The 26,939-nt window shown below is 43.9% G+C and overlaps 1 protein-coding gene across 13 annotated transcripts in view; it reads left to right on the forward strand.

Annotated features, from left to right (window-relative positions):
* Window positions 1–26,939, forward strand: part of LOC139531723 (histone-lysine N-methyltransferase 2C-like) — a 218,524-nt gene that overhangs the window by 78,133 nt on the left and 113,452 nt on the right. For all 13 annotated transcript variants that reach the window (XM_071328436.1, XM_071328440.1, XM_071328441.1 and 10 more), the window contains one exon: window positions 4,411–4,574. In XM_071328436.1, the coding sequence (XP_071184537.1) occupies window positions 4,411–4,574 (164 nt within the window). The remainder of the gene's footprint in view (window positions 1–4,410; window positions 4,575–26,939) is intronic.

Raw genomic sequence — 26,939 nt, forward strand, 5'->3', positions numbered from 1 at the left:
TCAGCCTATTGCGGACAGTCTGAGCAGTGATGGAGGGATTGTGCGTTCTGGTGTAACTCGGGCAGTTGTTGTTGCCATCCTGTACCTGTCCCGCAGGTGTGATGTTCAGGTGTACCGATCCTGTGCAGGTGTTGTTTCACATGGTCTGCCATTGCGAGGACGATCAGTTGTCCGTCCTGTCTCCCTGTAGCGCTGTCTTAGGTGTCTCACCGTAAGGACATTGCAATTCATTGCCCTGGCCACATTTGCAGTCCTCATGCCTCCTTGCGGCATGCCTAAGGCACATTCACGCAGATGAGCAGGGACCCTGGGCATTTTTCTTTTGGTGTTTTTCAGAGTCAGTAGAAAGGCCTCTAGTGTCCTAAGTTTTCAATACTGTGACCTTAATTGCCTACCGTCTGTAAGTTGTTAGTGTCTTAACGACCGTTCCACAGGTGCATGTTCATTAATTGTTTATTGTTCATTGAACAAGCATGAGAAACAGTGTTTAAACCCTTTACAATGAAGATCTGTGAAGTTATTTGGATTTTTTCTAATTATCTTTGAAAGACAGGGTCCTGAAGAAGGGACGTTTCGTATCTATCTACCTATCTATCTACCTATCTACCTATCTACAGTGGGGAGAACAAGTATTTGATACACTGCCGATTTTGCAGGTTTTCCAACTTACAAAGCATGTAGAGGTCTGTAATTTTTATCATAGGTACACTTCAACTGTGAGAGACGGAATCTAAAACAAAAATCCAGAAAATCACATTGTATGATTTTTAAGTAATTAATTTGCATTTTATTGCATGACATAAGTATTTGATACATCAGAAAAGCAGAACTTAATATTTGGTACAGAAACCTTTGTTTGCAATTACAAAGATCATACGTTTCCTGTAGTTATTGACCAGGTTTGCACACACTGCAGCAGGGATTTTGGCCCACTCCTCCATACAGACCTTCTCCAGATCCTTCAGGTTTCGGGGCTGTCGCTGGGCAATACGGACTTTCAGCTCCCTCCAAAGATTTTCTATTGGGTTCAGGTCTGGAGACTGGCTAGGCCACTCCAGGACCTTGAGATGCTTCTTACGGAGCCACTCCTTAGTTGCCCTGGCTGTGTGTTTCGGGTCGTTGTCATGCTGGAAGATCCAGCCACGACCCATCTTCAATGCTCTTACTGAGGGAAGGAGGTTTTTAGCCAAGATCTCGCGATACATGGCCCCATCCATCCTCCCCTCAATATGGTGCAGTCGTCCTGTCCCCTTTGCAGAAAAGCATCCCCAAAGAATGATGTTTCCACCTCCATGCTTCACGGTTGGGAGGGTGTTCTTGGGGTTGTACTCAACCTTCTTCTTCCTCCAAACACGGCGAGTGGAGTTTAGACCAAAAAGCTCTATTTTTGTCTCATCAGACCACATGACCTTCTCCCATTCCTCCTCTGGATCATCCAGATGGTCATTGGCAAACTTCAGACGGGCCTGGAAATGCGCTGGCTTGAGCAGGGGGACCTTGCATGCGCTGCAGGATTTCAATCCATGACGGTGTAGTGTGTTACTAATGGTTTTCTTTGAGACTGTGGTCCCAGCTCTCTTCAGGTCATTGACCAGGTCCTGCCGTGTAGTTATGAGCTGATCCCTCACCTTTCTCATGATCATTGATGCCCCACGAGGTGAGATCTTGCATGGAGCCCCAGACCGAGGGTGGTTGACCGTCATCTTCAACTTCTTCCATTTTCTAATAATTGCGCCAACAGTTGTTGCCTTCTCACCAAGCTGCTTGCCTATTGTCCTGTAGCCCATCCCAGCCTTGTGCAGGTCTACAATTTTATCCCTGATGTCCTTACACAGCTCTCTGGTCTTGGCCATTGTGGAGAGATTGGAGTCTGTTTGATTGAGTGTGTGTACAGGTGTCTTTTATACAGGTAACAAGTTCAAACAGGTGCAGTTAATACAGGTAATGAGTGGAGAACAGGAGGGCTTCTTAAAGAAAAACTAACAGGTCTGTGAGAGCCGGAATTCTTACTGGTTGGTAGGTGATCAAATACTTATGTCATGCAATAAAATGCAAATTAATTACTTAAAAATCATACAATGTGATTTTTTGGATTTTTGTTTTAGATTCCGTCTCTCACAGTTGAAGTGTACCTATGATAAAAATTACAGACCTCTACATGCTTTGTAAGTAGGAAAACCTTCAAAATCGGCAGTGTATCAAATACTTGTTCTCCCCACTGTATCTATCTACCTATCTATCTACCTATGTATCTATCTATAAAGAAGACATCAAAGCTATGAAATAACACATGGAATCAGGTAGTAACCAAAAAAGTGTTAAACAAATCAAAATGTATTTGAGATTCTTCAAATTAGCTACCCTTTGCCTTGATGACAGCTTTGCAACTCATCCCAAACCATCTCAATTGGGTTGAGGTTGGGTGATTGTAGAGGCGAGGTCATCTGATGCAGCACTCTATCACTCTCCTTGGTCAAAGAGCTCTTACACAGCCTGGCGGTGTGTTTTGGGTCATTGTCCTATTGGAAAACAAATGATAATCCCACTAAGTGGAAACCAGATGGGTTGGCGTGTCGCTGCAGAATGCTGTGGTAGCCATGCTGGATAATTGTGCCTTGAATTCTAAATAAGTCACTGAGTGTCACCAGCAGAGCACCATCACACGACCTCCTCCATGCTTCACAGTGGGAACCACACATGCGGAGTTCATCCGTTCACGTACTCTGCGTCTCACAAAGACACAGCGGTTGGAACCAAAAATCTCAAATTTGGACTCATCAGACCAAAGGACAGATTTCCATTTGTCTAATGTCCATTGCTTGTGTTTCTTGGCCCATGCAAATCTTTTCTTCTTATTGGTATCCTTTAGTAGTGGTTTCTTTGCAGCAATTCAACCATGAAGGCCTGATTCACGCAGCGTCTGAACAGTTGATGTTGAGATGTGTCTGTTACTTGAACTCCGTGACGCATTTATTTAGGCTGCAATCTGAGGTGCAGTTTACTCTAATGAACTTATTCTCTGCGGCAGAGGTCTTCCTTTCCTGTGGCGGTCTTCCTTTCCTGTGGCGGTCTTCCTTTCCTGTGGCGGTCTTCCTTTCCTGTGGCGGTCTTCCTTTCCTGTGGCGGTCCTCTTGAGAGCCAGTTTCATCATAGCGCTTGATGGTTTTAGCGACTGCACTTTAAGAAACTTTCAAAGTTCTTGAAATGATCCGTATTGACTGACCTTCATGTATTAAAGTAATGATGGACTGTTGTTTCTCTTCGCTTATTTGAGCTGTTCTTGACATAATATGGACTTGGTCTTTTACCAAATATGGTTATCTTTTGTATTCCACCCCTTCCTTTTCACAGCACAACTGATTGGCTCAAACGCATTAAGAAGTTCTACAAATTAGCTTTTAAGAAGGCACACCTGTTAATTGAAATGCATTCCAGGTGACTACCTCATGAAGCTGGTTGAGAGAATGCAAATCTGTCATCAATGCAAAGGGTGGCTACATTGAGGAATCTCATTTTTTAATTTTTAATTTAACCCTTTTTTGTTACTACATGATTCCATATGTGTTATTTCATAGTTATGTCTACACTATTATTCTACAATGTAGAAAATAGTAAAAATAAAGAAAAACTATGGAATGAGCCAAGCTGAGAATTAGTTTTTTATGCACAGCTCATGAGGCCCCTTGATGTGAGGCCTGCGGCAATTGCCTCTTCTGCCTAATAGTAAGTCCGCCAGTGGTCGCTGGAGAATCACAATTCCCCATAATGACCCTCTGCCTACTGCGGACACTCACTTGGGGGGCCCTCTCGACACAGCCGGCTGCCAGGCCTAGGTGCCTGCGCAGAAATGTAATTACTGCAGACAGGGAGAGCCAGAGAGAAAATTGAACAGGAGACAAGTCAGGCTGCAGGCACCCCACTGGAACACACCTGCAGCAGGGCGACAGGGAAGAGTAGGGTGGGGGTAGAGAGAGGGGGGGGGGGTAAAGGGAGAGACTGGCGGAGAGAGCATGGCAGAGTAAGCAGGGGGTGGTGGGGGGGGGCAATAAAGGCAGGAAGAGTGGAGGAGAGTGAGCGACTGGGAAACACAGCTGGGAGAGCAAACCACAGGCTTTGAGTGCCTGCCATGGAGGCTTACTGACTGATGAGCCCAACCTGCCTGGCTAGAAAGTTGTTTCATGCCTAATGCTTTGGGGTGGATGTCAAATAACTATTCCTGGTGTAAGGAATGATTTACTGAGTTGAAAACCAGCTTCACATGTATGACAATTAAATCTTCACTGTTATGATGAAGCATGTGATTGTGGTACGTTCCAGTCATAAGTATTTATTGTGTCATCTTAGTCATGTCAGGTTGAAGTAAAGTAAAGCTGTTTGTTTATTTAATTGTGTTTGGTGGTTCTCTCTCAGGTGGCTTCATGGTGAGTGTGAGAAGCAGGCAGGGGGCAACTCGGACCTCCACACACAGGCCGACTACATCTGCACCGTCTGTAAGCAGGTGGAGAGCGACATGGTGGAAACCCCGGCCAGCCCCATCCAGGAATCCACAGAACCAGAACCAGAACCCACTATGGGTAAGAAACACACACAGCTCTGTACAGCTGTCATTTTCCTACAGTTGATGTCGGTAGTTTACATACACTTTGGTTGGAGTCATTAACTCGATTTTCAACCACTCCACAAATTTCTTGTTAACAAACTATAGTTTTGGCAAGTCAGTTAGGACGTCTACTTTGTGCATGACACAAGTAATTTCCCCAGCAATTGTTTACAGACAGATTATTTGACTTATAATTCACTGTATCACAATTCCAGTGGGTCAGAAGTTTACATACACTAAGTTGACTGTGCCTTTAAACAGCTTGGAAAATTCCAGAAAATTATGTCATGGCTTTAGAAGCATCTGATAGGTTAATTGACATAATTTGAGTCAATTGGAGGTGCACCTGTGGATGTATTTCAAGGCCTACCTTCAAACTCAGTGCCTCTTTGCTTGACATCATGAGAAAATCAAAAGAAATCAGCCAAGACCTCAGAAAGAAATTGCAGACCTCCACAAGTCTGGTTCGTCCTTGGGAGCAATTTCCAAACGCCTGAAGGTACCACGTTCATCTGTACAAACAATAGTATGCAAGTATAAACACCATGGGATGACGCAGCCGTCACACCGCTCAGGAAGGAGACGCGTTCTGTCTCCTAGAGATGAACGTACTTTGGTGCGAACGGTGCAAATCAATCCCAGAACAACAGCAAAGGACCTTATGAAGATGCTGGAGGAAACGGGTACAAAAGTATCTATATCCACAGTAAAACGAGTCCTATATCGACATAGCCTGAAAGGCCGCTCAGTAAGGAAGAAGCCGCTGCTCTAAAACCGCCATAAAAAGCCAGACTACGGTTTGCAACTGCACATGGGGACAAACATTGTACTTTTTGGAGAAATGTCCTCTTGTCTGATGAAATAAAAATATAACTGTTTGGCCATAATGACCATCGTTATGTTTGGAGGAAAAAGGGGGAGGCTTGCAAGCCGAAGAACACCATCCCGACCGTGAAGCACGGGGGTGGCAGCATCATGTTGTGGGGGTGCTTTGCTGCAGGAGGGACTGGTGCACTTCACAAAATAGATGGCATCATGAGGCAGGACAATTATGTGGATATATTGAAGCAACATCTCAAGACATCCGTCAGGAAGTTAAAGCTTGGTCGCAATTGGGTCTTCCAAATCGACAATCACCCCAAGCATACTTCCAAAGTTGTGGCAAAATGGCTTAAGGACAACAAAGTCAAGGTATTGGAGTGGCCATCACAAAGCCCTGACCTCAATCCTATAGGGCATTTGTGGGCAGAACTGAAAGTGTGTACGAGCAAGGAGGCCTACAAACCTGACTCAGTTACACCAGCTCTGTCAGGAGGAATGGGTCAATATTCACCCCACTTATTGTGGGAAGCTTGTGGAAGGCTACCCAAAACGTTTGACCCAAGTTAAACAGTTTAATGGCAATGCTACCAAATACAAATGTAGTGTATGTAAACTTCTGACCCACTGGGAATGTGATGAAAGAAATAAAAGCTGAAATAAATCATTCTCTACTATTATTCTGACATTTCACATTTAAAAAAAAAAAGTGGTGATCTTAACTGACCTAAGACAGGGATTTTTTATTAGGATTAAATGTCAGGAATTGTGGAAAAACTGAGTTTAAATGTATTTGGCTGAGATGTATGTGAACTTCCGACTTCAACTGTATTTTTTACATATTTTCACTGTCTATGTTTCGGGTGGTTATAGACTAAATGGCACTAGCAGTTCGCAAATTAGCCTGAGCGAAAAATAGACGTGGCACAATTAATCCAAAACAGCAGAGCTTGTTGTTGGAACACAATTCCCTACTTCGGTCAACCAGTCCATTTAGAATTTCTGATAAAACTGATAATTTGGCAAGGAATTTAGTTTGTGTATCCCATCAGATAGGCATTTATTTCTGTAGGTCTAACAGGAGCTTGTGAGCGCACTCAGCACAGCTTCAGCTTGTGTAGAGGGAGCGGTCGGAACACGAGTGAGTGAAACACTGATGGGATTTCGGTAGAACTGTGTGACGCTTGTCTTGGTTTATTTTTTGTCGCCCTTCAAATGCACATGTACAAATGGAACACTGTAGTCAAAGCAAATTAATGTTGTTTTCAAGACACCATTTCCATCTCTGGTTAAAGATAAGGGCTTTGACATCCGTTCCAGTACTCTATTATTTATGCCCATCCCTAGTCTAGTTATTGAGTATATGGAATAGTCTTGTAGTCAGAAGACTGTGGAATAGTCCTATAGTCTTGTTGTTGACTATGTGGAATAGGGCTATAGTCTTATTGAATGTGGAATATGGCTGTATGTAGTCTTGTTGTCGACTATGTGGAATGGTATTGTAATGTTGTTGACTGTGGAATAGGGCTGTAGTCTTGTTGTCGACTATGTGGAATGGTATTGTAATGTTGTTGACTGTGGAATAGGGCTGTAGTCTTGTTGTTGACTATGTGGAATGGTATTGTAATGTTGTTGACTGTGGAATAGGGCTGTAGTCTTGTTGTTGACTATGTGGAATGGTATTGTAATGTTGTTGACTGTGGAATAGGGCTGTAGTCTTGTTGTTGACTATCTGTAATATTGTTGTCGTCTTGTTGACTCTATGGAATATTGCTGTAGTCTGACTGATTAGTGTTGTAGTACTGTTGATTGTGGAATAGTGTTGTAGTCTTGTTGACTATCAGAATAGTGTTGTTGACTGTGGGATAGTGTTGTAGTGTTGTTGACTGTGGGATAGTGTTGTAGTGTTGTAGTGTTGACTGTGGAGTAGTGTTGTAGTCTAGTTGACGACGACTATGGACTAGTGCTGCTGTAGTCTAGTTGACGAAGACTATGGACTAGTGCTGCTGTAGTCTAGTTGACGAAGACTATGGACTAGTGCTGCTGTAGTCTAGTTGACGAAGACTATGGACTAGTGCTGCTGTAGTCTAGTTGACGACGGCTATGGGCTAGTGCTGTAGTCTAGTTGACGAAGACTATGGACTAGTGCTGCTGTAGTCTAGTTGACGACGGCTATGGGCTAGTGCTGTAGTCTAGTTGACGAAGACTATGGACTAGTGTTGTAGTCTAGTTGACGAAGACTATGGACTAGTGTTGTAGTCTAGTTGACGAAGACTATGGACTAGTGTTGTAGTCTAGTTGACGAAGACTATGGACTAGTGCTGTAGTCTAGTTGACGAAGACTATGGACTAGTGCTGCTGTAGTCTAGTTGACGAAGACTATGGACTAGTGCTGCTGTAGTCTAGTTGACGACGGCTATGGGCTAGTGCTGTAGTCTAGTTGACGAAGACTATGGACTAGTGCTGCTGTAGTCTAGTTGACGAAGACTATGGACTAGTGCTGCTGTAGTCTAGTTGACGAAGACTATGGACTAGTGCTGCTGTAGTCTAGTTGACGACGACTATGGACTAGTGCTGCTGTAGTCTAGTTGACGAAGACTATGGACTAGTGTTGTAGTCTAGTTGACGAAGACTATGGACTAGTGTTGTAGTCTAGTTGACGAAGACTGTAGTCTAGTTGACGAAGACTATGGACTAGTGCTGCTGTAGTCTAGTTGACGAAGACTATGGACTAGTGCTGCTGTAGTCTAGTTGACGAAGACTATGGACTAGTGCTGTAGTCTAGTTGACGAAGACTATGGACTAGTGCTGCTGTAGTCTAGTTGACGACGACTATGGACTAGTGCTGCTGTAGTCTAGTTGACGAAGACTATGGACTAGTGCTGTAGTCTAGTTAACGAAGACTATGGACTAGTGCTGCTGTAGTCTAGTTGACGAAGACTATGGACTAGTGCTGTAGTCTAGTTGACGACGACTATGGACTAGTGCTGCTGTAGTCTAGTTGACGAAGACTATGGACTAGTGCTGCTGTAGTCTAGTTGACGACGACTATGGACTAGTGCTGCTGTAGTCTAGTTGACGAAGACTATGGACTAGTGCTGCTGTAGTCTAGTTGACGAAGACTATGGACTAGTGCTGCTGTAGTCTAGTTGACGAAGACTATGGACTAGTGCTGCTGTAGTCTAGTTGACGAAGACTATGGACTAGTGCTGCTGTAGTCTAGTTGACGAAGACTATGGACTAGTGCTGCTGTAGTCTAGTTGACGAAGACTATGGACTAGTGCTGCTGTAGTCTAGTTGACGAAGACTATGGACTAGTGCTGCTGTAGTCTAGTTGACGAAGACTATGGACTAGTGCTGCTGTAGTCTAGTTGACGAAGACTATGGACTAGTGCTGCTGTAGTCTAGTTGACGAAGACTATGGACTAGTGCTGCTGTAGTCTAGTTGACGAAGACTATGGACTAGTGCTGCTGTAGTCTAGTTGACGAAGACTATGGACTAGTGCTGTAGTCTAGTTGACGAAGACTATGGACTAGTGCTGTAGTCTAGTTGACGAAGACTATGGACTAGTGTTGTAGTCTAGTTGACGAAGACTATGGACTAGTGCTGTAGTCTAGTTGACGAAGACTATGGACTAGTGCTGTAGTCTAGTTGACGAAGACTATGGACTAGTGCTGCTGTAGTCTAGTTGACGAAGACTATGGACTAGTGCTGCTGTAGTCTAGTTGACGAAGACTATGGACTAGTGTTGTAGTCTAGTTGACGACGACTATGGACTAGTGCTGCTGTAGTCTAGTTGACGAAGACTATGGACTAGTGCTGCTGTAGTCTAGTTGACGAAGACTATGGACTAGTGCTGTAGTCTAGTTGACGAAGACTATGGACTAGTGCTGCTGTAGTCTAGTTGACGAAGACTATGGACTAGTGCTGCTGTAGTCTAGTTGACGAAGACTATGGACTAGTGCTGCTGTAGTCTAGTTGACGAAGACTATGGACTAGTGTTGTAGTCTAGTTGACGACGACTATGGACTAGTGCTGCTGTAGTCTAGTTGACGACGACTATGGACTAGTGCTGCTGTAGTCTAGTTGACGAAGACTATGGACTAGTGCTGTAGTCTAGTTGACGAAGACTATGGACTAGTGTTGTAGTCTAGTTGACGAAGACTATGGACTAGTGCTGTAGTCTAGTTGACGAAGACTATGGACTAGTGCTGCTGTAGTCTAGTTGACGAAGACTATGGACTAGTGCTGCTGTAGTCTAGTTGACGAAGACTATGGACTAGTGCTGCTGTAGTCTAGTTGACGAAGACTATGGACTAGTGCTGCTGTAGTCTAGTTGACGAAGACTATGGACTAGTGCTGTAGTCTAGTTGACGAAGACTATGGACTAGTGCTGCTGTAGTCTAGTTGACGAAGACTATGGACTAGTGCTGCTGTAGTCTAGTTGACGAAGACTATGGACTAGTGCTGCTGTAGTCTAGTTGACGACGACTATGGACTAGTGCTGTAGTCTAGTTGACGAAGACTATGGACTAGTGCTGTAGTCTAGTTGACGAAGACTATGGACTAGTGCTGCTGTAGTCTAGTTGACGAAGACTATGGACTAGTGCTGCTGTAGTCTAGTTGACGAAGACTATGGACTAGTGCTGCTGTAGTCTAGTTGACGACGACTATGGACTAGTGCTGCTGTAGTCTAGTTGACGAAGACTATGGACTAGTGCTGCTGTAGTCTAGTTGACGAAGACTATGGACTAGTGCTGCTGTAGTCTAGTTGACGACGACTATGGACTAGTGCTGCTGTAGTCTAGTTGACGAAGACTATGGACTAGTGCTGCTGTAGTCTAGTTGACGAAGACTATGGACTAGTGCTGCTGTAGTCTAGTTGACGAAGACTATGGACTAGTGCTGCTGTAGTCTAGTTGACGAAGACTATGGACTAGTGCTGTAGTCTAGTTGACGAAGACTATGGACTAGTGCTGCTGTAGTCTAGTTGACGAAGACTATGGACTAGTGCTGCTGTAGTCTAGTTGACGACGACTATGGACTAGTGCTGCTGTAGTCTAGTTGACGAAGACTATAGACTAGTGCTGCTGTAGTCTAGTTGACGAAGACTATGGACTAGTGCTGCTGCAGTCTAGTTGACGAAGACTATGGACTAGTGTTGTAGTCTAGTTGACGAAGACTATGGACTAGTGCTGCTGTAGTCTAGTTGACGAAGACTATGGACTAGTGCTGCTGTAGTCTAGTTGACGACGACTATGGACTAGTGCTGCTGTAGTCTAGTTGACGAAGACTATGGACTAGTGCTGCTGTAGTCTAGTTGACGAAGACTATGGACTAGTGCTGCTGTAGTCTAGTTGACGAAGACTATGGACTAGTGCTGCTGTAGTCTAGTTGACGAAGACTATGGACTAGTGCTGCTGTAGTCTAGTTGACGACGGCTATGGGCTAGTGCTGTAGTCTAGTTGACGAAGACTATGGACTAGTGTTGTAGTCTAGTTGACGAAGACTATGGACTAGTGCTGCTGTAGTCTAGTTGACGAAGACTATGGACTAGTGCTGCTGTAGTCTAGTTGACGAAGACTATGGACTAGTGCTGCTGTAGTCTAGTTGACGAAGACTATGGACTAGTGCTGCTGTAGTCTAGTTGACGAAGACTATGGACTAGTGCTGCTGTAGTCTAGTTGACGAAGACTATGGACTAGTGCTGCTGTAGTCTAGTTGACGAAGACTATGGACTAGTGCTGCTGTAGTCTAGTTGACGAAGACTATGGACTAGTGCTGCTGTAGTCTAGTTGACGAAGACTATGGACTAGTGCTGCTGTAGTCTAGTTGACGAAGACTATGGACTAGTGCTGCTGTAGTCTAGTTGACGAAGACTATGGACTAGTCCTGCTGTAGTCTAGTTGACGAAGACTATGGACTAGTGCTGCTGTAGTCTAGTTGACGAAGACTATGGACTAGTGCTGCTGTAGTCTAGTTGACGAAGACTATGGACTAGTGCTGCTGTAGTCTAGTTGACGAAGACTATGGACTAGTGCTGCTGTAGTCTAGTTGACAAAGACTATGGACTAGTGCTGCTGTAGTCTAGTTGACGAAGACTATGGACTAGTGCTGCTGTAGTCTAGTTGACGAAGACTATGGACTAGTGCTGCTGTAGTCTAGTTGACGAAGACTATGGACTAGTGCTGCTGTAGTCTAGTTGACGAAGACTATGGACTAGTGCTGCTGTAGTCTAGTTGACGAAGACTATGGACTAGTGCTGCTGTAGTCTAGTTGACGAAGACTATGGACTAGTGCTGCTGTAGTCTAGTTGACGAAGACTATGGACTAGTGCTGCTGTAGTCTAGTTGACGAAGACTATGGACTAGTGCTGCTGTAGTCTAGTTGACGAAGACTATGGACTAGTGCTGCTGTAGTCTAGTTGACGAAGACTATGGACTAGTGCTGCTGTAGTCTAGTTGTTGACTGTGTAATAAGGTGTTGTATAGTTCAGGTATTCCCAAACGGGGGTACCCGCAATGCCGTCGGGGGTACGCCAAATAAAAATGTGATTCACATTTTAACAAATAACAATTTTATTAAAAATAATAATAATCTACATTTTCAAACAGTGCATTTAGATCTTCCAACAGGGCTATACATTTGGGTGAGTTTTTTGCTCTCGCCTGAGTAGCCTCGTTTCACTGCCAAAAATAAAATTAAGCCATCTAGTGTTCTTCAAAATAACACAATGTCAAATACAGGTAGTCTAGTCAAATAATTAACATCCAATCACATTAACCGTTACTCTCTCGTGGAAACCTTCACTCTTGCGCAGACATTTAGAACCAAAACATGACCATATGAAAAATAAGCCACAGGAGTTTGAGCGAGAATAAAGACGACTTTCAAATAGTAAGACTGTATAAAAGCAACAGATACCATTAATAAGAAGGGGCTAGAAGCGTCTTATATGGTGAGCTACCGAGTGGCTAGGACAGGCAAGCCCTATTCTATTGTGGAGGACTTAATTATTCCTGCTGCCGCGGATATAGCTGGGACAATGCTGGGGGAAAAGGCCAAAAAAACTATATAGACAATGTCTTCATCAAACAACACTGTTTCACGACGCATCAGTGACATGGCAGGAGATGGTTTGAAACAATTGCTGCTTTGCATAAAAGCCCGTGAATTATATGTGTTACAGCTGGATGAGTCAACAGACGTGGGGGGCCTGGCACAGCACCTGGTATATGTCCGTTACGTTTATGGGGGAGTCAATTAAGGAAGACATCCTCTTCTGCAAACCACTGGAAACCAGGACAACATGAGAGAATATTTTAAAAGTATTGGACAGCTTTGTGACATCAGTGGTCAAGTTTTTTTTTTTATATTGAGAGACGAGCGTAAAGTTTTCATTACTGACCTTCATTTTCACTTGTCTGACCGCTTGCATGATGACGAGTTTCTCACACGACTGGCCTATCTGGGTGATGTTTTTTCTCGCCTGAATGATCTGAATCTAGGATTACAGGGACTCTCCAACTATATTCAATGTGCGGGACAAAATTATTAAAAAGTTGGAGCTCTTCTCTGTCTGCATTAACAAGGATAATCACAGGTCTTTCCATCGTTGTATGATTTTTTTGTGTGCAAATGAACTCAAGCGTACGGACAATGTCAAATGTGATATAGCGAAGCACCTGAGTTAGCTGGGTGTGCAATTACGCAGGTACTTTCCCGAAACGGACAACATAAACAACTGGATTCGTTATCCCTTTCCTGCCTCCAGTCCACTTACCAATATCTGAACAAGAGAGCCTCATCGAAATTGCAACAAGGGGTTCTGTGAAAATTGAATTTAATCAGAATCCACTACCAGATTTCTGTATAGGGCTGCGCTCAGAGTTTCTTGCCTTGGCAAATCTCGCTGTTAAGACACTGATGCCCTTTGCAACCACGTACCTATGTGAGAGTGGATTCTCGGCCCTCACTAGCATGAAAAAGAAAGGTAGACTGTGTGTGGAAAATGATTGAAGACTGACACTCTCCAATACAACCCAATATTATTCACCATTTTTGATGAACAAATAAGGTTTTATATGTAAGATGGCTAAATAAAGAGCAAAATGATCGATTATTATTATTTGTGACCTGGTCCTATAAGAGCTGTTTGTCACTTCCCCCAAGCCGGGTTGTGACAACTCACACTCATTCTTATGTTTAATAAATGTATCGTATAGAGTGTGTGTGTGGCAGGCTTACAATGATGGCAAAAAACAACATTTGAGAGTGCGCTGACCCTGGTGCTAGAGGGGGTTTCTCAGCTGGATGTTGAATGTTGGAAGGTGTACGGGACTATAAAAAGTTTGGGAACCACTGGTCCAGTTGATTATGTAGAATGTCGTTGTAGTCTTGTTGACTATGTGGAATAGTATTGTAGTCTTGCTGACTATGTGGAAAAGTGTTGTGGTCTAGCTGACTGGGGAATAGTGCTGTGGTCTAGTTGTTGACTATGTGGAATAATGCTGTAGTCTAGTTGACTGTGGAATAGTCGTGTTGTCTTTGAATTAGTGTGTAAACATGTTGTTGTGTTGACTATGGAACAGTGCTGTCGTCTTTGACTTAGTTGTGTTCTTGTTGCCTGTGGAAAATAGTGTTTTTGACTGACTATGTGTTGTAGTAATGTTGACTGTGTAATCGGGTCATTGTCTACCTGACTATGTGGAATAGTGCTGTAGTCTTGTTGTTGACTGTGTAATCGGGTCATTGTCTACCTGACTATGTGGAGTAGTGCTGTAGTCTTATTGACTATTTGGCTCAAACAAACTGGCCTGATCACATTTTTTGGACAATAACTAATTGGGTTTGGGGTTTTGTGAAGTCTTTTTGGAGGATGCAGTTAAATTCTGCCGATACTCAAAGGGAAGGTCCACACAGCATTGTCTGAATCCCTTCCATCTCTCTGAGCCAGGCAGCGAGTGGTGGGAGAGAAATGCATCAATTACTGGCTTCCTGTATTCACAGAACCAGCTGGTGACCTATCATGGGCCGGCCCCACCAGCTAAAAGCCAATCTGATTTCCCTCGAAGGCGTTATTACCGGGCCTAATGAAAATGGACCCTGTTCCCAACCCGCTTGGCACCCGGATGAATTGCGGTGCGGATTTGTTGTGATTTCCCCCTTTCTCCTCCTCTCCCTGTAGCCACCCCATCACCCTTCTCCAATGCCTTTGTGTAATGTGTGTGTGTGTGTATGTGAGTGAAAGAGGAGGATATGAGGGAGTGTGTTAGTGTGTGCAAGCGGGATGCACATGCGTGCATGCAAACGCATCAGTGTGTGTGCGCACATATGCATGGGCCCAATGTTCCCTAAAAAAATTTAGGCACTGAGCAAATTTCACGTCTGCTGACCCCAAACTTGAGCGTTGTGAAAATTCTGTGCAACTTCCGGTGCACGTTTACTGTGAACACTAAGGCTGTACCAGCTTTAAGTCTCTCGTTCTCTTGTTTATAGATCTCTTCTGCCTCTACGACAGTGGTTCCCAACCTTTTGGTTTCTCTACCACCAGCTGAATTTTGAAAAATGTAGACACACATAAAGAAATTTAGCAGCACATTGAAAAATATTTTTGATATTAAAGATTGAATCCTTAATTTTCTTAGGCACACTGATGCTCAAAATAAAAATGTCAGGTTGCACAGCAAAATATTTAGGCGAATATAAAAGTAAAATGGTCCAATGTACGCTCTCGCTACATGTAGCTCTTCCTTTGATCTCAAAACAAGCACATCTGCTCATGCTGTAAACACAGTCCAGTTCAATTGAGTGGCACAAATCCATATTGCAACGGACTATTTGTATATAGTCCTACTGCAGTTCTGATTAGTTATGGCGTACTGGTCTGTGTCTCACGACTGTCTGCCTTACCTATTTCTCTGTCTTGTTCGTTTCCTCCCTCCCATTCCCCCTCCTCTGCACTCTATTTCTGTGCTGCTCGAAGGAGAAGAGGTAGAAGGTCTCTCCTTGGGCACATATAGGCTGAGAGCCTGGGACTGGGTGATGACGGGGATGTGTTCTAGAGAGGCGGAGACAAGAGATGGGGGGGGGGGGGTCGCTCAGTCAGATGAGTTTTGACTAAGCCCTCTTTTCACACTTTATATCCTGTTGGCTCTATTATTTCTCTACCGGTCCTATCTCACTTTCTCTCCCTCCCTCTCTCCGGTCTTCTCTCTTGCTTTCTCCATCTACCCTGTCTCTCTATCTAGCCAGTGCAGCTGAGGCTATGGTGTTGTGTGTGTTTCAGTGTGATTGGAACTTCAGCACCGTTTTTTTTTTCTCTACCACTCCAGACAATGGGAGCTCTTGCCTCAATGTCAAGGGTGTGATTCAAGCAAGGGCCTTTTGTTTCAGGTTGTGTCCCAAATAGCACCCTATTCCCTATGTAGTGCATTACTTTTGACCAGGGCCCATGGGGACTATTATTATTATTTAGGAAATAGGGTGCCATTTGGGACACCGCCTGCTTTTCACAGAGCGAAGTACTGACCGCTCCCTTTGCATTACATTAACTACAACATTCTAGTGGTAGTCTCATCTGCAGCTACCAGAAATAAAATGCAGCACTATTGACTTGTATGAGAGGTCGAGTATTAAGTTACATTCCTACAAACTCTTACCAAAGGTGAAACTTGATTGTAAATATAGAACACAACGTGTCACTGTCAACCGTATGATCGAAGCAGCAATGAGACACGGCTAGTATAGATAGATGGTCTATAGATACTTTTCTGTATATAGTAGTATGTGGACACCCCTTCAAATTGGTGGATTTTTCAATTTCAGCCACACCCGTTGCTGACAGGTGTAAAAAAAATCGAGTACACAGCCATGCAATCTCCATAGACAAACATTGGCAGTAGAATGGCCTCACTGAGGAGCTGAGTGACTTTCAATGTGGCATCGTCATAGGATGCAACCTTTAAAACAAGACAATTTGTCAAATGTCTGCCCAGCTAGTGCTGCCCTGGTCAACTGCTGTTATTGTGAAGTTGAAACTTGTAGGAGCAACAACGGCTCTGCCGTGAAGTGGTAGGCCACAAGCTCACAGAATGGGAGTGCTGAAGTGTGTAGCGCATAAAAATCGTCTGTCCTCGGTTGCAACACTCACTACTGAGTTCCAAACTGCCTCTGGAAGCAACGTGAGCACAAGACCTGTAGCGTTCGTTGGGAGCTTCATGAAATGGGTTGCCATGGCCGAGTAGCCGCACACAAGCCTAAGATCACCATGCGCAATTGGACTCTGGAGCAGTGGAAACATGTTCTCTGGAGTGATGAATCATGCTTCACCATCTGTCAGTCTGATGGGTGAATTTGGGTTTGGCGAATGCCATGACAACACTACCTGCCCGAATGCATAGTGCCAACTGGAAAGTTTGGTGGAGGAGTATTGGTCTGGGGCTGTTTTTCATAGTTAGGGCTAGGCCCCTTAGTTCCAGTGAAGGGAAATCTTAATGCTACAGCGTACAATTACATTCTAGACGATTCTGTGCTTCCAACTTTGTGGCAACAGTTTGGGGAAGGCTGTTTCAGCATGACAGTGCCCTCGTGCACAAAGCGAGGTCCATACAGATACGGTATGTCGAGATCGGTGTGGAAGAACTTGACTGGCCTGCACAGAGCTCTGACCTCAACCCTATCGAACACATTTGGTATGAATTGGAACGCCGACTGCGAGCCAGGCCGAATCGCCCAACATCATTGCCCAACCTCATCTTGTGGCTGAATGGAATCAAGTCTCCGCAGCAATGTTCCAACATCTAGTGGAAAGCCTTCCAAGAGGAGTGGAGGCTGTTATAGCAGCAAAGGGGGGACCAACTCCATATTAATTCCCATTAATTATTTTATAAGATGTTTGACGTGCAGGTGTCCACATCCTTTTGGTCATAAAGTGTAGATTTGTATTCTATAATTAAGCAATAAGGCCCGAGGGAGTGTAGTATATAGCCAATATACCATGGCTAAGGGCTGTTCTTACGCATGATGCAATGCAGAGTGCCTGGTTACAGCCCTTAGCCGTGGTATATTGGCCATATACCACAAACCTCCATAGTGCGTTATTGCTATTGTAAAAGGCCACTCTAAAATGTGCAGTTTTGTCACACAGCACAATGCCACAGATGTCTCAAGTTTTGAGGGTGTGGGCAATTGACATGCTAACTGCAGGAATGTCTAGCCAGAGTTGTTACCAGAGAATTGAATGTTCATTTTTCTACCACAAGCTGCCTCCAACGTCATTTTAGAGAATTTGGCAGTACGTCCAACCGGCCTCACAACAACAGACCACATATAACCACGCCAGCCCAGGACCTCCACTTCAGGTGTCTTTATCTGCAGGATCGTCTGAGAACAGCCACCCAGACAGCAAATGAAACTGAGAAGTATTTATGTCTGTAATAAAGCCCTTTTGTGTGAGAAAACAAATTCTGATTGGCTGGGCCTGGCTCCCCAGTGGGTGGGCCTGGCTCCCAATTGGGAGGGCCTATGCCCACCCATGACTGCGCCCCTGCAAAGTCATGTGAAATCCATAGATCCTAATGAATTTATTTAAATTGACTGATTTCCTTATTTGAACTGTAACTCAGTAAAATGGTTGAAATTGTTGCATTTTATATTTTTGTTCAGTATAAAATAATATATGCCATTTAGCAGATGCTTTTAACCAAGACAACTTACAATCATACATGTATAGATTTCCATATGGGCAGTCCCACATTGAACTAACATTCTTCACTTTTTCTCTGAGAACACAGCCTGACAGCATAATCAGATAAATGGAGGAGAATGGATGTGTGAAGGGAATCCAGTCTTGTGCCTGTCTGTGCTCTCTGATGGTGCTGAGATTTACGGCTCTCTTGGGGGGAGGGGACATCTCAAGAGACAGTGGCGGTTCTGCCACAAGTTAAAAATAACTCCCCCGGGCTCAGCCAATGGGATGCTCTGTCCTCGTTGCTCTCTTCTCCCATCTGTGTTAGCCGAGTCTAGATGGTGGTAGCAGCAAAGAGACGGAGATGGAGAGATGCTGGTGTATTTACCACTAGTGGATTAAAAAAAGGGACTGTCTGTCCTCTTGCTTTCACCCTCGCTTTTTCCATCTCACCTCCTTTCTCACACACACACACACACACACACACACACACACACACACACACACACACACACACACACACACACACACACACACACACACACATCTTTCTGCCTCTACAACAGTGGTTCCCAACCTTTTTTGGTTTCTCTACCACCAACTGAATTTTGCTCTGCCTGGAGTGCCCCTGAAGTTCCCTGCCGTGCATTTTACCAGTAAACCTATGAACTCATGAGTTTTCCTTTTTTACAAGGAGCATGTGTGCGCCTAAGTTGGAAAATGTTGGCGCACACAAAGAAATTTAGGGGCACAATGAAAAATATTTGAGATGGTAAAGATAGAATCCTTAATTTTCCTGGTAGATACAAATTTGAGGTGTCACAGCAACATTTTCAGGCATGTATATGCAATGTTCCCTCGTTTTTTTTGTCACTCAGCAAAATATCAGCTGAGCGCAAACTTGAACATTGTGAAAATTCTGTGCAACTTCCGCTGAGTGTTTACTGTGAGCACTGAGGCTGTACCCACTAAGTTAGTTTTAACAGTGGTCAAGTAGGCTACTTGATCATAATGTAGGCCTACCAGAGTGGTCTACCATCAAAAACAATGGAGAAAATGCATCCTATAACATTTTAACATGGAAATATTCCCCAAACTTAACTCATGCGCTGAGTGTATGCCAGTTAGGCTCTGCACCTGTTGTAAAGCGGATTAATGTGCTTCGTTTTAAGAAGTTATTTGTCGACTTTAGTTGTGATACAAACCATTCACAAGTGATAATATATAGTTCACAAGGAATAGGCTAATATTGTCACCATCACACTATACTTGATTTAATCTTGTCTTTACATATACTAAATAATATATGTGTGCAATGTGTTTTACTTTAGAATGGACCACTGTCATGCCCCTGTCTCGAAACGGGCAGCAGGAAAATAATTGGCATTGAATAAAGGCGGAAGTTTAAGTTTGTTCCACCTGAGCGAGACCACTATGATGACACATCAAATGTGTTTGATGGATCGCTGGAAAAGATCAGGAATAGGCTTTTGTAGGCTACAGTCCAAGCTATGGCTTCCAGTGGTGCGACTGCTGTCGGCATCCGAAGTCTGGTTCATCCTTGGGAGCAATTTCCAAACGCCTGAAGGTACCACGTTCATCTGTACAAACAATAGTACACAAGTACAAACACCATGGGACCACGCAGCCATCATACTGTTCGGGAAGGAGACGTGTTCTGTCTCCTAGAGATGAACGTACTTTGGTGCGAAAAGTGCAAATCAATCCCAGAACAACAGCAAAGGACCTTATGAAGATGCTGGAGGAAACAGGTGCAAAAGTATCTATATCCACAGTAAAACGAGTCCTATATCGACAACCTGAAAGGCCGCTCAGCAAGGAAGAGGCCACTGCTCCAAAACCGCCATAAAAAAGCCAGACTACGGTTTGCAACTGCACATGGGGACAAAGCTCGTACTTTTTGGAGAAATGTCCTCTGGTCTGATGAAACAAAAATAGAACTGTTTGGCCATAATGACCATCGTTTGGAGGAAAAAGGGGGAGGCTTGCAAGCCGAAGAACACCATCCCAACCGTGAAGCACGGGGGTGGCAGCATCATGTTGTGGGGGTGCTTTGCTGCAGGAGGGACTGGTGCACTTCACAAAATAAATGGCATCATGAGGAAGGAAAATTATGTGGATATATTGAAGCAACATCTCAAGACATCAGTCAGGAGGTTAAAGCTTTATCGCAAATGGGTCTTCCAAATGGACAATAACCCCAAGCATACTTCCAAAGTTGTGGCAAAATGGCTTAAGGACAACAAAGTCAAGGTATTGGAGTGGCCATCACAAAGCCCTGACCTCAAACCTATAGAACATTTGTGGGCAGAAATCAAAAAACATGTGCGAGCAAGGAGGCCTACAAACCTGACTCAGTTACACCAGCTCTGTCAGGAGGAATGGGCCAAAATTCGCCTAACTTATTGTGGGAAGCTTGTGGAAGGCTACCCGAAACGTTTGACCCAAGTTAAACAGTTTAATGGCAATGCTACCAAATACTAATTGAGTGTATGTAAACTTCTGACCCACTGGGAATGTGATGAAAGAAATAAAAGCTGAAATATATCATTCTCTCTACTATTATTCTGACATTTCACATTCTTAAAATAAAGTGGTGAACCTAACTGACCTAAGACAGGGAATTTTTACTAGGATTAAATGTAAAAAATTGTGAACAACTGAGTTTAAATGTATTTGGCTAAGGTGTATGTACACTGCCGACTTCAACTGTACATCCATTTTTGGACTTATATATCTATCCATTGATTCTTGAAGAATTTAACTTATAAATGCCTCGTGAGCTTAGTTCAACTGTCACATGCCACGAGAACCCAAAATATAAGCTTGTTTTTCTCCAATGTTTTTTAAACATAGTAAATGTAAACAAACATTGTATAGCCTCATAACATAGTTAAAACAATACTTTTATGTAATGGATTGTCAGTCCTTGCTTCCATAGCTCTGTCTATTAATCTGAGAGGTGTTACATTTGTCCATGCCCATCCCTCAGCGTTTTACCAAAATAGAGGCGGGATGCCCGTTTTGTTATTGTTTCATCTGTAGATTTGCCTTTTAAACAGCTTTATATTTTCAAGACATCAATGTGTCACCAACAAAAAGGTAAACAATAGGCCTATAGTAAATGCAGCATATGGCATTCATTTTCACATGTAAAGAGCACTTTTCAGTTGTGCTGAAAGCCTGCCATTCCATGAGCGCAGCATTTATTTTTCAACTCAAATCAATGAGCCCAATCAGTCCTCATGATGACAAAACCATTAACAACAGAGTAGGGCTGGCTAATAAGTCCTTAGTTTTGGGGTTATGCTCAGGTAAAACAATTTGCCTAATCTATACGTTCATATTTCCAAGTCCTATTCTTGAAGGTCAAGGGGTATAACATTCATTGGAATTCTGATGGACATTGGTTGTTAATGTAAAGATATCATTTAATTGTATTATATGTAGTAGAAAGCGATGGGTTAGAAGAAGCCTTCATAACCAACCCATAAAGCCTACATAACCAACCCATTTACATCCATGTGTGGATGTAATGTAAACTTTAACATTGATTTATCCTGCAATAGATGTTCAATTGGTAACATACATTTTTGTCTTCTGCCTCTTAAGGGGAAAGTAATCTAAAAGTAACAGAATGTAATCGGATTACTGAGTTTGGGTAATCCCAAAGTTACTTTACTGATTACAATTTTGGACAGGTTAATGTAACGTATTACATTTAGAAAGTAACCTACCCAACCCTGTCATCTATGCACTTAAATAGCGAATGGAGGACGCTTTTCCCATGGTTCATTTTCATACCAGCCAGGTAGGCTGTACGCCTGTTTTAAAGATCAGCGATCTGTTTAAATTGAAAAATAAATATAGTAGGCCTAGCATATAGAAATCTGCTTGATCCTCTTTTTAATAGAGGCCATCACTCTGTTTTCTCACGCAATTGCATAGCCTATAGAAAAATTGCGCAACATGCCCTCATGAAGTGTTTAATTCGATTTTTGATTTACATTTGCATTGATGTCAGCGTGATTAGCGGGACAATCGACTGCTGAGTACCAGGCAGTTAGCAAGTTTGGTAGGCTGCTAATGACCATCAGCAGCATCAGAGCTTGGAGAAGCCTAATTACCGTGACTAAACGGACACATGGAATTTGACTGCAGTCATGACTCGAGACCGCCGGTTTGGCGGTAATACGGTCACTACTTGTCCTACAGACAAGGATGTGACTGAAAATGTTGTGGCATTTGATGCAAGAAACCACTTTACAAAATAAAATGCATCATTATTCCCATACCATTATTACAGAGAATCACACATCATGGTTACCCTCTGCCGATAGGCTTGAATAAGCTAAGTAGATAGTCTTAAAATACAAGACTGCACCTTTAAGACAAAAAAATTATATTTTCCTGACTCACAAGAGCACTACCCCTTAGACTACAAATGATCTTTAACTGGGCTAATAACTCAATAGATAGCAAAGGATATGAACAAATGTGCACACATGCCTACATGTAGCTCTCGCTTTGTTCTCAAAACAAGCACATTTACTCGCACCACTAATGCTGTAAACACAATCCAGTTCAAAGTCAATGGCACAGATCCATATATGGCAATGGTCTATTATTTTTTCATTTAACCAGGTAGGCTAGTTGAGAACAAGTTCTCATTTGCAACTGCGACCTGGCCAAGATAAAGCAAAGCAGTGTGACAAAGACAACAACACAGAGTTACACAGTTACAGTAAACAATAAACAAGCCAATAACACAATAACACAGTAGAAAAAAGAAAGTCTATATACAGTGTGTACAAAAGGCATGAGGAGATAGGCAATAAATAGGCCATAGGAGCGAATATTTACAATTTAGCAGATTAACACTGGAGTGATAAATGAGCAGATGATGATGTGCAAGTAGAGATACTGGTGTGCAAAAGAGCAGAAAAGTAAATAAAATATAAACAGTATGGGGATGAGGTAGGTAGATTGGGTGGGCTATTTACAGATGGACTATGTACAGCTGCAGCGATCGGTTAGCTGCTCAGATAGTTAATGTTTAAAGTTGGTGAGGGAAATAAGTCTCCAACTTCAGCGATTTTTGCAATTCGTTCCAGTCACTGGCAGCAGAGAACTGGAAGGAAAGGCGGCCAAATGAGGTGTTGGCTTTGGGGATGATCAGTGAGATATACCTGCTGGAACGTGTGCTACGGGTGGGTGTTGTTATCGTGACCAGTGAACTGAGATAAGGCGGAGCTTTACCTAGGATAGACTTATAGGTGACCTGGAGCCAGTGGGTATGTAGCGAGGGCCAGCCGACTAGAGCATACAGGTCGCAGTGGTGGGAGGTATAAGGTGATTTGGTAACAAAACGGATGGCACTGTGATAGACTGCATCCAGTTTGCTGAGTAGAGTGTTGGAAGCTATTTTGTAGATGACATCGCCGAAGTCGAGGATCGGTAGGATAGTCAGTTTTACTAGGGCAAGTTTGGCGGCGTGAGTGAAGGAGGTTTTGTTGCGAAATAGAAAGCCGATTTCTAGATTTGATTTTGGAGATGTTTAATATGAGTCTGGAAGGAGAGTTTACAGTCAAGCCAGACACCTAGGTATTTATAGTTGTCCACATATTCTAGGTTGGAACCGTCCAGGGTGGTGATGCTAGTCGGGCGGGCGGGTGCGGGCAGCGAACGGTTGAAAAGCATGCATTTGGTTTTACTAGAGTTTAAGAGCAGTTGGAGGCCACAGAAGGAGTGTTGTATGGCATTGAAGCTCGTTTGGAGGTTAGTTAGCACAGTGTCCAAGGAAGAGCCAGAAGTATACAGAATGGTGTCGTCTGCGTAGAGGTGGATCAGGGAATCGCCCGCAGCAAGAGCGACATCTTTGATATATACAGAGAAAAGAGTCGGCTTGAGAATTGAACCCTGTGGTGCCCCCATAGAGACTGCCAGAGGTCCGGACAACATGCCCTCCGATTTGACACACTGAACTCTGTCTGCAAAGTAGTTGGTGAACCAGGCGAGGCAGTCATTAGAAAAACCAAGGCTATTGAGTCTGCCGATAAGAATACGGTGATTGACAGAGTCGAAGCCTTGGCCAGGTCGATGAAGACGGCCGCACAGTACTGTCTTTTTTATCGATGGCGGTTATGATATCGTTTAGTACCTTGAACGTGGCTGAGGTGCACCCGTAACCGGCTCGGAAGCCGGATTGCACAGCGGAGAAGGTACGGTGGGATTCGAAATGGTCAGTGATCTGTTTATTAACTTGGCTTTCGAAGACTTTAGATAGGCAGGGCAGGATGGATATAGGTCTGTAACAGTTTGGGTCCAGGGTGTCTCCCCCTTTGAAGAGGGGGATGACCGCGGAAGCTTTCCAGTCTTTAGGGATCTCAGACGATACAAAAGAGAGGTTGAACAGGCTGGTAATAGGGGTTGCAACAATGGCGGCGGATAGTTTTAGAAAGAGAGGGTCCAGATAGTCTAGCCCAGCTGATTTGTCTGGGTCCAGGTTTTGCAGCTCTTTCAGAACATCTGCTGTCTGGATTTGGGTGAAGGAGAAGCTGGGGAGGCTTGGGCGAGTAGCTGCGGGGGAGGCGGAGCTGTTGGCCGGGGTTGGAGTAGCCAGTAGAAAGGCATGGCCAGCCGTTGAGAAATGCTTATTGAAATTTTCGATTATCATGGATTTATTAATGGTGACTGTGTTACCTAGCCTCAGTGCAGTGGGCAGCTGGGAGGAGGTGCTCTTGTTCTCCATGGACTTTACAGTGTCCCAAAACGTTTTGGAGTTGCGAATTTCTGAGATGCGAATTTCTGCTTGAAAAAGCTAGCCTTTGCTTTCTTGACTGACTGCGTGTATTGGTTCCTGACTTCCCTGAACAGTTGCATATCGTGGGGACTATTCGATGCTATTGCAGTCTGCCACAGGATGTTTTTGTGCTGGTCAAGGGCAGTCAGGTCTGGAGTGAACCAAGGGCTATATCTGTTCTTAGTTCTGCATTTTTTGAACGGGGCATGCTTATCTAAGATGGTGAGGAAATTACTTTTAAAGAATGACCAGGCATCCTCGACTGATGGGATGAGGTCGATATCCTTCCAGGATACCCGGGCCAGGTTGATTAGAAAGGCCTGCTCGCAGAAGTGTTTTAGGGATCGTTTGACAGTGATGAGGGGTGGTCGTTTGACCGCGGATACAGGCAATGAGGCAGTGATCGCTGAGATCCTGATTGAAAACAGAGGAGGTGTATTTGGAGGGCAAGTTGGTCAGAATAATGTCTATGATGGTGCCCATGTTTACGGATTTAGGGTTGTACCTGGTGGGTTCCTTGATGATTTGTGTGAGATTGAGGGCATCTAGCTTAGATTGTAGGACTGCCGGGGTGTTAAGCATATCCCAGTTTAGGTTACCTAACAGAACGAACTCTGAAGCTAGATGGGGGGCGATCAATTCACAAATGGTGTCCATGGCACAGCTGGGAGCGGAGGGGGGTCGATACTAGGTGGCAACAGTGAGAGACTTATTTCTGGAGAGGTTCATTTTTAAAATTAGAAGTTCAAACTGTTTGGGTATAGACCTGGAAAGTATGACAGAACTTTGCAGGCTATCTCTGCAGTAGATTGCAACTCCTCCCCCTTTGGCAGTTCTATCTTGATGGAAAATGTTGTAGCTGGGTATGGAAATCTCAGAATTGTTGGTGGCCTTCCTAAGCCAGGATTCAGACACGGCAAGGACATCAGGGTTGGCGGAGTGTGCTAAAGCAGTGAGTAAAGCAAACTTAGGGAGTTGGCTTCTGATGTTGACATGCATGAAACCAAGTTTTTTTCTATCAAAGAGTCAACAAATGAGGGTGCCTGGGGACACGCAGGGCTTGGGTTTACCTCCACATCACCCGAGCAACAGAGGAGGAGTAGGATGAGGGTACGGCTAAAGGCTAGCAAAACTGGTCACCTAGAGCGTTGGGGACAAAGAATAAAATATTTGTATATAGGCCCACTGTAGCTCTTGTTGGTTATGGTGCACCGGTCTATGTACGGGCCTGAGTCGTGCCTGTCAATGCAATGGAATCCTACGTAGATGCGTTCTGCCTACAACAAAATCTCTTGCGTAGTTAGTTTTGCATACTAAGTCTTGTATGTTTTTTTTCTTTTTCGGTATGTTCCATTGAACGTGGCTAATGTGTTGGTTCGATCACAAATCCCACAGTTAAGGGAATCGTTGATAGTGTTAACTAAGGGAGAAAACTCTAGAAAGTTGAGTGAAGTTCAATCTCTTGCTCCTCTGCGCAGCACTCCCAGGGAGGGAACGTTCCCAGGGAGGGAACGTTGCTTAGGCGCGGTTCTACAGCAACGTTCCCTCTATCTAAACCTCCCATTGAGGTGTGGTAGTGCTAGAGTACCAGGTGGGTCCTCTGAGGCCTCAGTTACAGATTATTTAACTTTGAATTCTATGACTCTCCTCTGGTGTTCTGTCCCCCCCATCCATTTCACTGTAAACCCTATTTAGTTTGCTTTCAAAGAAATCTTGAGCTCTGTTTTGACATGGGAGTTTATCTGCACCGTACTGTTGTGGGGGTGCCATGTAAAGCTGCGATGCAAAGCCTAAGACTTTCATTGCAGGCCAAACACAGTGGGATTGTTTAAACTCCTCTCATCTCTCTCTCTCACCCGATTCGCTGGGATTTTTATTTTCTGCCTGAAACCATCGCCTTGGTGTTCTAACAAGAGTGGGTCCTTGTAAACGGGGGTTGTCATGGTGACTCCTCCCTCTTTGGGTTTTACTGCATGTGCTTTTGCTCCAATGTGAGGAGGAGAGCAGA

This window comes from Salvelinus alpinus, chromosome 10 (genome assembly GCF_045679555.1).
Source record: "Salvelinus alpinus chromosome 10, SLU_Salpinus.1, whole genome shotgun sequence".
In the NCBI taxonomy this organism is placed as follows: Eukaryota; Metazoa; Chordata; class Actinopteri; order Salmoniformes; family Salmonidae; genus Salvelinus; species Salvelinus alpinus.